At 42.7% G+C, this 12,800-nt stretch overlaps 1 protein-coding gene across 2 annotated transcripts in view; it reads left to right on the top strand.

Annotated features, from left to right (window-relative positions):
- Positions 1-11,051, top strand: part of FAM13A (family with sequence similarity 13 member A) — a 331,803-nt gene extending 320,752 nt beyond the window's left edge. Inside the window, exons 21-24 of one of the 2 annotated variants that reach the window (XM_027116910.1) lie at positions 572-655; positions 6,181-6,377; positions 6,974-7,075; positions 9,781-11,051. In XM_027116910.1, the coding sequence (XP_026972711.1) occupies positions 572-655; positions 6,181-6,377; positions 6,974-7,075; positions 9,781-9,907 (510 nt within the window). In that variant the 3' untranslated portion in view covers positions 9,908-11,051. The remainder of the gene's footprint in view (positions 1-571; positions 656-6,180; positions 6,378-6,973; positions 7,076-9,780) is intronic. The other variant, XM_027116911.1, reaches the window with a different exon arrangement.
- Positions 11,052-12,800: the final 1,749 nt, after the last annotated feature.

Here is a 12,800-nt window from a genome sequence, read left to right as displayed (position 1 = left end):
AAATCTAAGAAGTCCTTTTTATTCCCCAGTCAGGGGTCCTTAGTGTCTCTCAGTGGGGTGACCGTATAGCCTCTGTTGATAACCTTTGCATCACCCGATGAGCTTACGTTATCGTTAGTTGTTCTGACCAACAAAAGGATTAAATCTAAGAAGTCCTTTTTATTCCCCAGTCAGGGGTCCTTAGTGTCCCTCAGTGGGGTGACCGTATAGCCTCTGTTGATAACCTTTGCGTCACCTGATGAGCTTACGTTATCGTTAGTTGTTCTGGAAGTTATGGTGACTAGGAGGAAAGGCGGGAGGCAGGTGCCCCTCAGGTTTTTTCTGCGTGTGTGGTTAACATACTCGTGTGCCGTCCTTGCTTTCGTGTGGCCTCTGTGGGTGGGGGTCGGGGAGAGCTCCGAAGGGAAGCAGCAACTTGGACAAGAGCTTCAGTTGTGTCTGGTTTTCCTGGGACTTCTTGGCGGGGAGGGGTTCGAGTCTGTAGTTAAAAGGCAGAAGTAAATACTTGCGAGTCAGAAGGGGATGGGGAAAGAAGTTCTCCGTGTAACCTGCCTATTAACGCCTGTCGCAGGGTTCCCCTTCCAGCAAGCGGAGAAGCCCTTTGCTGCAGCCAATTATCGAGGGCGAAACTGCTTCCTTCTTCAAGGAGATAAAGGTGAAGACCCCCAGCTGCTAACCGCTTGCTACCTCCGCAGCAGTGCCTCTCCCTCCTTCCCTCTCTCCCTCTCTCCCTCCCTCCCTCCTGTGGATGGAAAGCCGCTGTGATCGGGCCCTTGGGCGATGGCTTCCTGCAGCCGTCCCTAAAAATCAGTAGCAGCCGCATAGCACAGGGAGATCAGCTCGGTGCTTTGTGACCCCCTAGAGGGGTGGGACAGGGAGGGAGGGAGGGAGGGAGACGCAAGAGGGAAGAGATATGGGGAGATAGGTACATGTATAGCGGATTCACTTGTTATACAGCAGAAACTAGCACCCCATTATAAAGCAGTTATACTCCAGAAAAGATGTTAAAAATAAATAAATAACATAGAACTAAATAAATTTAGAAAAAAAATCAGTAGCTGCTTCTAACCAACTTTAAGCAGTCCTCTTTTATTTGTCATAGACCGGCTGATCTCCTTAGTTTCATTTCACTCCCTCACTGTTGTGTTTTGTTTTTTGTTTTGTTTGTTGTTGTTTGGTTGGTTTTTACTTCGCTTGCAGGGATTTTTGTTTTGTTTTCAAAATGTTTTTTGTTTTGTTTCTTTCCCCCTATTTGAGGAATGGATTTTCTGTACTCCAAAATTTTGTTAAATTAACTCATTGGGTAACTTTAAAAAAAAATCTCATTTACTAAGTTTATAAGCGAAACCAAAATTAACGAAGGCAGTGTACGTAGCACACACAAAAAATTATCATTTTATAGACAAATATCTTAGTTGTCTTTGACAGATATGTGGGTACAGTTTCATCCACTCTCCTTTCCTCTCACCTTCCCCCTGGCACAGTTAGTCCTTGGTGCTAATTTTATAATCTGTTCTTGATCTGTGAATGTAGCGCTGTGACCAGCAGTCACTAGAACGTGCGCTCTGGTTTTTTCCACCAGGAGTAATCATGGATTTTGTACAGATAATCCTTGTCCTCGGTGGCTACTTCTGCTGAAATGGGAGGAACCATCTGTGCCCATAGATCTGTAGGGACCTAACTGGCCTAGACGAGGATCAGCCTCTTTCATATTTTTATTTCTGGACAACTGAACACACTGACTGCCTCGTACAGGGCTCTAGAAATGAAAAGTCAAAGTCAGTCTTTTTAAAAAATTGATGATTGTTATTTAGCAGCTAAGTCAGAAGCGGGAGTAAAGCCCCACGTGGAAGTGAGTGTTGAGAGTTTCACTTGTCATATTCCTGTGGCAGCCCCAAGCCTGGGGTGTCGTTTATTTACTGTAGTTAGGAACGATTATTTCAAAATATGGGGGCCTCGTTCCCACGGAGGGACACCAGTTGAGAACCGCTCCATTTTCTTGCCTGATTGCCTCCACTGTAACTGAGGTAAGGAACCGGAAGCTACAAAGCCGTCTCTTCTCTTCACTCTCTTCCTTTTCTTACCTCCCAAGGGTCTTAACTACTTCATAGACCTCACGTTAAGGTGTTAGGCAGTGATCGTGCTCACTATTCATATTGTTTAAACAGAACTTGTTTTGTAAACATGCTGTAGATGTGAAATGTAGGCAAATATGCTACATTGTATCTTCAAAATTAGAGCTACTTTCTTACAATAAGACTCGATGTTGATGAAAGAAGACAAATTTTATCTAGCTGGTAATTTCACACAAGAATTAAAACACCATAATTGAAGAAATCTGGGCAAGTGTGTGCATGAAAATTAGCATATTTCTCTTAGAAGCGTGCGCTAAAACTATTCCTAGATAAAAATGTGTTCTTAAACACATCCGAAATATGACACTTGATAATTGCCTCATGAAACGAATGGAAGACACAGGAAGGATGCTCTTTTTAAAAGTGTTCCTCCAAATCTTACCCTTTAGCTTAGTTTATTTTTTTCACAATTATGTTTTGGCCACTGGCCCTCACGATGGTCAGAATTTCAGATAATTTTGCAATTATTACATTGCTCTCACAAATGGTGTTGTCTTTTAGTTCATTTTGTCCCAGTTGGCCAGCTTTATCAGCATGCATTTGGACTGTACTAATTCTCAGAAATTCGGTTAGAATTTAGAATTTGGTGTGTGTGCAGATTGTATCTAAATGGTTTCTTTGAAAACCATCCCCGATTTTTAATGCTTATGGGAAGACACCAGCTGTGTGTGAAAGAGAGCCAGCTCAAGTTCTGAAGCCCTAGAACTTCCAGCCCCCCAAATCCTACAGATCATCTAGTCCGTTCTCTGATCCAACATAAGAGTTTCCTCTAAAACTTCTCTGACAAAATAGAGACACCGTCCCTAAGAAGTTATTCCACCCTCAAACTTGAGATGTCTACAGCAATGAAGAGAGTAAGGTCGCTCGTTACACGGGCTAAGCATCTACAAGAGCTAAAAATTTATGTTATTAGTTTTGTAGCTTATCATTTGAAAAATTATCTAAAACAATATAGTAATTATATAATTTTAGAATGTATAAGTTTAATAACTATAAAATATAATTAATGAAATAATTAGCTTATAGTATTCACAGTTACGGTTGTATGACTTTCTACTTACAGGCCTAGTTTTGCCTCTGGAGCAGCATGGACTGAGCATACTGCTTTCTCCTTGAGAGCACTTGGCGTATTTACAGTCACCTGCCCTGCCCACTGCCACCCACACCCTGTGAACATTTTTTCTCCAGGTTCCTCTTACTCTTTTCTCATGTGATATGGGCTCCGGACTGTCCAGCAGTGCAGTGGCTCTGCGCGCTACACCAGTCTCTCTATATCCCTCTAAAAAACTGATAGCCAGAACTGAACGTGATTCTAGATGTGGTTTAACCAGCCCGACAGTGGACCGAGGACTAGTCGTGACCTTGCTCTAGATGACCGAGGCCCTTCAGTTCTCGAAGTCTGTGCCTACGTGACTGTCAGTGTGCTGCACGTTCCTCTTAGTCTTTCTAAGGCAGGATGTGTCCACCTCAGCCCTGCAGACATTTGGGCCAGGTAACTCTTTGCTGTGGAGGACTGGCCTCCACCCACGGGGTGCGAGTGGTGCAGTACGACCATCCCTCCCCAGTGTGACGACCAAACATGCCTTCAGACGTTGCCAAAGGTGCCCTAGGGGGCCGACCTGCCCCCAGCTGAGAGCCACGGCTTGTCGCCCTGCCTCACTGTTGATCTATGCAGCCCCCAGCTTCCTTTTCCAAGAATTGCTTAGTGTCTGCGTCCACTTTTTTTTTTCTAATCTAATGATAGGACCTTGAATTTTTCCCGCTTGTTACTTTTCATACTTCTGTGCTAGCCTTATGAAACAGATTACATCTAGCCTTTACATTCCAGCACACCCAGATAGCCCTCCCCACTGTGTCATCTGCGCATTGTGTGAATATCCAAGTGACTGCTAGATATTGAGTAAGGATGGGTCAGGTAGAGAGCCTGCTAGAGGCCACCTGCGGATTCACCTCAGCACTGCAGCCGCACTCTGCATGAATGTTCGCACAAATCAGCCTGCCTCATTCCTTATTGAAATCCAGATATTATGCCAATCCTCTCACAAAAGAAGAAAATGGTTAGTTCTTCTGATTTGTGTGCAAGAAGCCAGTGCTGGTCACCGTTGATCCATGATTCCTTTTCAGTTGCTCATATGTTATCTGGACACCGGTTCCTTCTAGAAGCCACTCAGTATCCACAACAACCTGATGGTCTTACAATTTGAAGATCTGTTTTGCTGTTTCTTTTTCCCTATGTTTTTCACAGCTTACTGAGAATAGCTTTGTGTAGCTTCGTCTTCAAAAACACTGAGTTCTCAGGATGTGCAAGACACAGTTTCCCGTTCTGAAGTTCTCTCAGGACCTTGGGATATAATTGTTAAGGCTTAGACCCCTAACTTCATTGCTTTCTATCTCGGGCTTTAATAACCTCTTAAGAGTCATTTGTATTTCTCTTTTAAAGCTGAATTACTGGACTAAGATATTTATTGAACACCTAATATAGGCAGGCATTGGCTGAGCTCCGGGAACAGCAGTGAACAGAGAGGCCCAAATCCATCCCTCTTCCATGGAGTTTATAGTCAGGTGGTCCCACCTGGTCTCCTCATCCAGGAAGGGGAGGTGGGCAGAGGCTGAGTAGCTCTGCCTGTGTGCCCGGTGTACCTGCTCAGGTACTCAACACGCATTATCTCAATTCTTACGTAAATGATGTAGATGGGACTTGCCACTTCATCTCATAAAAAAAGAGAAACTTTTAAACTACTGATTTAAAAGCCACTTTTCCTCTGTGAATTTAAAAGTGGTTTTAATTTTTTAAAAATTAATAATGAAGCTTTTACTTCCATGGATCAAGAAAAGAGATTGAAGATCTGAAGTCCCAGCAAAAAGAATCTGGAAAGGTCACCTAGTTTTTTGCCAACTTTACCTTCATGCCTTTGTAACAGTAGTTTCATTGTAGTTATGTACTAGTCCTTTTGTTTTGCCTATTTGTTTCTTTATTCACATTATTTCTCTTCAGAGGCACCATTATAAACATACCACACTTTATGGTAAGAAAATCCACCACAGACAGTTTGAATCCTGTACTTCACCTGTGAGCAGGGGTTCCTCCTGCCTCCTGAGAGCCATTGGCTGCAGTGGCCCTGAAGCCACTTGGTTGAACTAACAACTGATGTTATAATGCTCTTGTTCATGTAGCTGAACGCCTAACCAATTTTTTAATTTCTCAAGATATTAGGATATTCTTTTCTGGTCTGACTGTACATGTTGGCAGTAAATTACTTTTTTTTAAATCTTTCTTTCAGACTCTGATATCATTTCTTAGAATCACATAGCTTTAAATTGGCACTAAGACATTCTCTCAGAAAACTAAGTTGACCTCATTTTTCTAATTGCATTTTTATCAAGACAGAGAATATCACACTTTTCTTAGAATCTTGAATGCTGAAAAATACAGCATGTGGTCCTTGGAACCTCTTTGAAAAAACATAAGTTTTATGATTCTGATCATGCAAAGATAAACGTTTTGATCTTCTCAAAAGCTTCCTAAAATTTTGTGCACCAAGCAACCACAAATATTTCATAATCTCAAGTTTTAAATAGGCCGTATTGTTGAATTTCTGAAAGATCTTCACAGCTTAAAAGAATTCTGAGACACATAACTAATAGAATCTTTAAAGCACTGATTTCTGGTGGTGGATTTTTTTTTTAGGTATTGTCACAGAGCTGAGAGTGTTTAAATTCATTTGCTTCTTTTGATTTAGGGTATAAATTGTGATCATTGTTCCTTCCTACCCTCGGCCTTGACAACTGTTAATTGTGCTGTATACTGATTTTTTTTACAGCTTTTTTCCCTATTGAGTAGCTGTGTTTAGTGTTTGTCTTATTTACTGTGTACATATAGATATTCAATAATATATCTATCATGTACATGTGTGTTGCTAACTGTAGCTTTATAGAAGAAACTATATGGGGTCTGGATAATTAAGTGATCGTGAAGTGATACCTGTAATGACAGAGGGCCCGAAAAAGTGACCCAATTTTTATTGGGGTTGCTGTGTATCTCCAGGAAGAAGAGGAGGGTTCAGAAGACGAAAGCAGCACAAAGCCAGAGTTCACCGTCACCCTGAAGACCGATTTCAGTGCACGTTGCTTTCTGGACCAATTTGAAGATGTCACTGACGGCTTTATTTCCCCGATGGATGATAAAATACCATCAAAATGCAGCCAGGATACCGGACTTTCAAATCTCCATGCTGCTTCGATGTATGTTGTTTTGGTGGTGGTATTGGAATGTTGTGATGAAAATAATTTTCTGAAATATTATTTTAGCCTTTGTACTTAAATTGGCTGCCAAAACGTAAGTGACTTGCCTAGGGTGCATCTGTGTGGATAAAACAGGGTTTGCTTGTTTGTTTAATTTCTGGCTCAGTGGTTCTATATGCTTCATCCCGTGTTATCTGAGGGAGCATCTGAGATCTCGCTTAAACAATCGCAAGGTCTCTGTAATGGCATTGTGTGGTTCTGTGCGCCACAGCTCGCCATTTAATACATACCGAGCACAGATGGCATCTCTTTCTTTCTAAGCAAAATATGACAAAGCGCCATGGGAGTTCACAAGCCTGAGGAATTCATAAGTAGCAGGAGCCTCGCAGGAGCCCCAGAAGCCGTATCTATCGTCGTGTGCTTTGGCTTCCAGGGGATGGAAAACATCCATTTCTGGTGACCCTCAGCTCCTCGCACAGTTCCTGCATTTATATGCTTTTCCCTTTCTCCACAACTCCTATCGAGTTGCACATTCCTTACGTTTACAACTATTCAGATTTAACTCAATTTTCTTGAAATACTTCTGCCCCTCTTAGACCAGAACTCTTGGAACACCTTCAGGAAATGAGAGAAGAAAAGAAAAGGGTTCGAAAGAAACTTCGTGATTTTGAAGACAATTTTTTCAGACAGAATGGAAGGTAAGTGCGTGTGCTGTCCTCCCCCTCCCCCACCTCACACACAGCCCTCTCTTTTCTGTGTCACATCTGTGCAAAGCCTCCCATGTGGGAGCCACCCTACAGCTTTCCTGTAACCTGGCCCTTGGTTTTGTGCCCAGGGCCCCTTTGAGGCTTACTGGAAATGGGGAGGTTTGTGTGGCCCTTCAGGAAGAAGTGCTCCTTGGATGATATCCAAGACCGATACAGATTCAGCTAACATTTACAAAACTCACCTGTCGTATCAAATCCTAATCGAAAATGAGCAGCTTAAAGCTGTTTCTAGTGGGCAGCACTGGTTTAGGTTCTGTTTTTGTTTTTTTAATCTTAATAAACTTGAAGGAGAAATAAGGAAAGGGGCACTCTAGGTCTTGCTGGTTTGGAGGCTCATTTTAAAAGCAGAGTTGTCAAGTCAAATGAGAGATACACAAGAAACAAGAAGCCCTCCTGACTGATAGAGTGCCTTTCACCAGTGAGGTGTTTTTTTTTTTTTTAAATACATTTTATCACCTAACATTCTTTTTATTTTTTTTATAAATTTTATTTATTTATTTTTGGCTGCGTTGGTTCTTCGTTGCTGCGTGAGGGCTTCTCATTGCGGTGGCTTCTCTTGTTGCGGAGCACAGGCTCTAGGCGCACGGGCTTCAGTAGTTGTGGCTCGCAGGCTCTAGAGCGCAGGCTCAGTAGTTGTGGCGCACGGGCTTAGCTGCTCTGCGGCATGTGGGATCTTCCCGGGCCAGGGCTCAAAGCCATGTCCCCTGCATTGGCAGGCAGATTCTTAACCACTATGCCACCAGGGAAGCCCCTGTCAGTGAGTTTTAAGACATACTGTAATCATCATCATAGAGCGCTATGCTGAGGGATAGTCTCCCCTGTTAGCAAGTGACCACGCACAGAATGTCCGACTCAAGTCACAGCATGAGACCAGGTTAGAGCAGGCAATAGAGCTCCATCTCTCACGTTGGAGTTAAGTTTTATCATTTTAAAATGTTTTAATCTAAATTATTTAAACGGTGTAAATACAGTTTCTCTTTAAGTCTCCTTTTATACTTCTCAAAAGTATTGGGAAATAAAAGTACCATAAAGATTAACTTAGGCATTAAAAATGTACTATATTTCAGTTTATTTCAATTATTGTATAAATTTATTTGGGGGATCTCTGATTTGGATCTGTCCTATAATGACTTTCTCAAGATTTATGGGGTTTTTTTTTGCGGTACGCGGGCCTCTCACTGTTGTGGCCTCTCCCGTTGCGGAGCACAGGCTCCGGACGCGCAGGCTCAGTGGCCATGGCTCATGGGCCCAGCTGCTCCGCGGCACGTGGGATCCTCCCGGACCAGGGCACGAACCCGCGTCCCCTGCATTGGCAGGCGGACTCTCAACCACTGCGCCACCAGGGAAGCCCAAGATTTATGAATTTTTATACCTAAATATTTGTTTTTCTTTCTCCATGAACTGTAGGATATTTAGAAAATATAGATAAAAGAAATAATACCCAAAATGATAATAATACCCAAAGACAAACCAAAGGATTAATGTTTTGATGTGTTTCATTCCAGTCTTCTTCCCAAACATATTTTTGGTTTGTCTGCTCATTTTTTTTCCCATTTGTTTATAGTCTCATTATGCACAGATATCCTATAATTATGTAACCTTCACAAGTTTTAAGAAAATACAATTGATGGGAATCAGTAATCATCATACAAGTTTAGAACTGTCAGGGACTTCAGATTTCACAGAATCTGGTTCCATCACTTCGTCCGTGAGGCAAGTGAAGACCCTCAAAGGCACGTCTGGGGCCAGGGTCAGATGCCCCCTTCCCTGCCGTCTCCTGGGAGCATCCAGGGTCCTTTCCTTGAGCAGGCAAAGCAGGAATAAAATCAGTTCATTGAGCAAAATTAAATGAGCCCCAGGCTATCCCATTTCCCATTTTTGCTCTTGAATAAGAAGTAAAGGAAGCCTGGTATTTGAATGTCTGACATGTGCGTTTCCAAGTGACATGAGAAGCAGGGCAGTACCAGTTGAGGATGCGGGTAACGGCGGCATTTCGTCAGGTTTCTCCTGCGGGTTGTATTAGATCGTGGATTCAGAGTACTTAGCGTGGTGCTCACCCTATAATCAGCTCTCAAGTATAATACTTGTGCACATAAAAAGTATACATGTAAAATGACTCAGTAGACTATAAAGGTTTATTAGTATTCTGTGATCCAGTTGCTGAATTCCAAGACTAATTTTTATAGTAAGTAGGAGTAGTAACTATTTTTTTAAACCCTGTAGATTATGGGTATACCAATTACTAATCAGAAATGTAATGGTTCATTAGGTGAAGTATATAGAAGTGAGAAAGCATTAAGTGTAAGTAGAGGACTTCAGCGTACGGAGACTTGTAGTATGAATTCATACGTAGCAGCAGCAGAGAGAAAGTTTCTACATTTCTTAGTCTTTCCCATCATTCTTCAAGATGCCAGATTAACTCTGAAGCTCAGTTGCATGGTGCCTTCTGGGGACACTGTCTTTCACTGCTTGTCTAAACCCAGCTCCAGTCTTGATACCAAGTGATGCCTGGCAACACTGATTCTATGGGGTGATCAGCTGCACATTTCCACGTGATGGTCCTTCACCTGAGGAACAGTACCCTCTGGAAGAGACAGCACATGATCACCAGCCCCTTTTCCCTTTGTTTCCGTCAGAAACGTCCAGAAGGAAGACCGCACCTCTATGGCTGAAGAATACAACGAATACAAGCACATCAAGGCCAAACTGAGGCTCCTGGAGGTGCTCATCAGCAAGAGAGACACTGATTCCAAGTCCGTGTGAGGAGGCAGCCCTACCCGAGCCAAGGGGGCTGGGGGTGCAGGGTGAATGTGCCCCCCACCTCCCCTGGCAGATAGCAGCTCTGCAGAAACTGGAAGGCAGCCTTGGAGCTGGACCTACAAAGAGAGTAGCTCTTCTGCCTCTGGGCCCCTGGGATCGTCTCCAGTTTCCACTGCCTGCCTTGGAAACTGCCTAGATGGAAGGAGCGCACCTGCCCCCATGTAGGAGTTGTGTAAGGGAAAGTCGAGATCTCCGTGCACCCGAGCGCTCACAGACACACACAGACGCTGTAGCGGAAGCTTCGCTGACAACTGGCAGCGACGAATCACTACATTGAGACACACTCATCTACAGAGGATACACACTGTTCTTCTCTGGATAACTGAGAAGCAGCCTGTTCTCTGTCGGACTGTGACAAAAACAAGCTCAGGACTTCACTCTGTAGAGCGAACTTGCTGTGCACATCCAGTGCAGGTGCCCAAGAGAGCATGGGCCCAGCCCAAGAGAGCACGGGCTCTCTTTGGACCCGGTCAAGTGGGAACCTGCATTGGAGCCCTATTTGCTGCCTCGACCATCCTCGTGACCTTTCCACAGAGCTGCGCCTTTCCCCACTCGTGTGAATCGCTTCCCCTTTAGCTCTCAGGTGGATGGAAGCCGCGTCTGCCCAGAACGGCCGTGCAGTCCTCTATTTGACCGTGTGTTTCTTCACGACGTCCTCAGCTGATAGAGGGCTGTGATCCCTGACTAGGGCTGGACCATCTGCAGAGGACAGAGGGGATAGAGAAGTAGCTAATATTTGTGCTGATTTTTAAATTAGGCAGCGGTGAAGAGCCTGGAGAATCCTTTCCTGAACGTTGACTGCTCTTATTAGCCTCAGATTTTAACATCAAACACTGGGCGAGGCCAGCAGCCTATTTGGGGCTTGGTTTTGTTTTGGCTCTAGCCGAACAAAAGGGTCTTGCTTAATTCTTAGCTTAAGTGTAGAGGATCGTGAGAGAGAATGAGCCTCCTGAGGACTTACCAGAGTTTTAATTTTTTTTTCTTTTTTTTTTTAAGTAAACCTGCACTAAAAATCTCCTGAAGGGTAAGTATAGCCCTGAGAGCTCAGCCTAAGACAGAATCGAAATCACACTATTTTCAAGATCATGTATAAAGAGAAAAAAAATAATGGTGTATAGCCAATGATGATTCTAATTTTTTTGAAAGACGGTGTCACAAAACTGTCTATATTAGACATTTTGGAGGGACCAGGGAATTGAAGACACCAGATCATTCATCTCTCCAGTGTGCCGGTGTTATCTTGTGATTTGTTGTTACTTTTTGACTTTCTGTGTTTGCGCTGAGGAAAGTGGGTCCTGGTTCCGCCTGCCCATCCTGGCCCACGTTTCTGCTCTGTGAGGTTGAGCACAGGTGTCTGCCCACCAGCCGCTGGTTGCCAAGAGAAGGTGTTTCAGCAGGCTCTGCCTTTTGAAGATAATGTTGCGGGATGAACGGGACAGCAAAGGGTACCATTTTGTTTTCTTTAATAATAATAACAAGGATAAAACTCCTTCCTGATCAGTTGTCAGTTTCCAAAATGGGTTCTTGAGAAACTGTCTGGTCAGATTGGATTTGTAGCAGCATTTTCCATTGTTGAAGTGAAGTAGCAGCTCTCTGTCGGTTGAAAATCGTTGAAGTCAGGAGTAGGGGAAAAAGAATACCTTTAAATTTGCTCTTAAAAATAATCATCCAAAAGCATGAGCTATATGTTGAAAGTGCCCTGGTTGAATCCACGTACTTAAAGACAGTACATAATCCTGCAATAGAGATATAGCTTGGTATTCTTTGCCTTACTGTTTACATTGCAGATTGCTATAATTTCAAGGAGTTATATTATAAAATGATGCACTTTAGGACGTTTCTATTTTTGAAATCTGAACATGAATCATTCACATGACCAAAAATTGTATTTTTGAAAAGAAATACATGTCTAGTTCGTCCTTTTTAAGTAATCTCTTACATCAGCTATAATGTAAATCACATCATTACCAGTTAACTTTCAAAGCACATCTAAGAGTATTGTTTTGCAAATACTAATATGCTATAGAACTTTAAAAGAGAAAAAGCTATATAAATGAGAAGCTACTAAATGTTTTGAAATCTCTTGTTTCTGCCAAAGGTAAATTAAGTAAAAGATTTATTCAGGAATCCCCATTCAAATTTGTATGATTGAATAAAAGAAGACACCGAGTTATAGTAAAATGTGTATGGAATGTCATGTTTTCCTTTGTAATTTATAATAATATACTTCCTAGAATGGTGCCCAAATTAAGGGAGGGAAGCCCTGTTTACAGGAGATTCTATCTGAAGACAGGTTAGTCCATAGGTTCTGGCTCTGCCAGAAATGCGGAGGTAAATTTGTTTCCATAGCAACCATTTTTTGCAGCCCAGAGTCTCAAGGCCCTAGAGGCAGTGTCTTAATTGGCCTAACACAGAATACTCCGGACTGCGGTTTTTCCTTTGCTCTGTGGGGAATGTGTGTGTGTTTATGAGCACATGCCAACAAAATAAATGTCAAGGGTTATGTAATAACAATGATAAGTAGAAGCAAAGCATGAATAAACTTGGCCGTGTGATTGTAAGAATCAGAGATAGCAGAGGCTTGTCATTTCCCAAGCATTTGCTCTTTATTATGTTTTAGCCTGGAGCAAACCTTGAAATAGATATTTATATTAAGTATGTTATCATTACTGCATTTCATCTTTGAAGCGTTGAGTCCGTATTTTCCTTTTTAGACAGGTATGTGCGAGGTTTAGGATAAGGGCCCGCGAGAAGTTTTTCAGGACAGCCGAAGTTTGTCTTGGTGCTGGTAGAAGGAAGTCTGCACAATCTCAGTGATCTCCGATTCAGGGAAAAG

The sequence above is a fragment of the Aethalodelphis obliquidens genome, unplaced genomic scaffold (assembly GCF_003676395.1).
Source record: "Aethalodelphis obliquidens isolate GAN/ISIS:26980383/991018 unplaced genomic scaffold, ASM367639v1 scaffold17, whole genome shotgun sequence".
In the NCBI taxonomy this organism is placed as follows: domain Eukaryota; kingdom Metazoa; phylum Chordata; class Mammalia; order Artiodactyla; family Delphinidae; genus Aethalodelphis; species Aethalodelphis obliquidens.
Note: the sequence above shows the minus strand (reverse complement) of the source record. Positions and strands in the feature narration are given on the sequence as shown.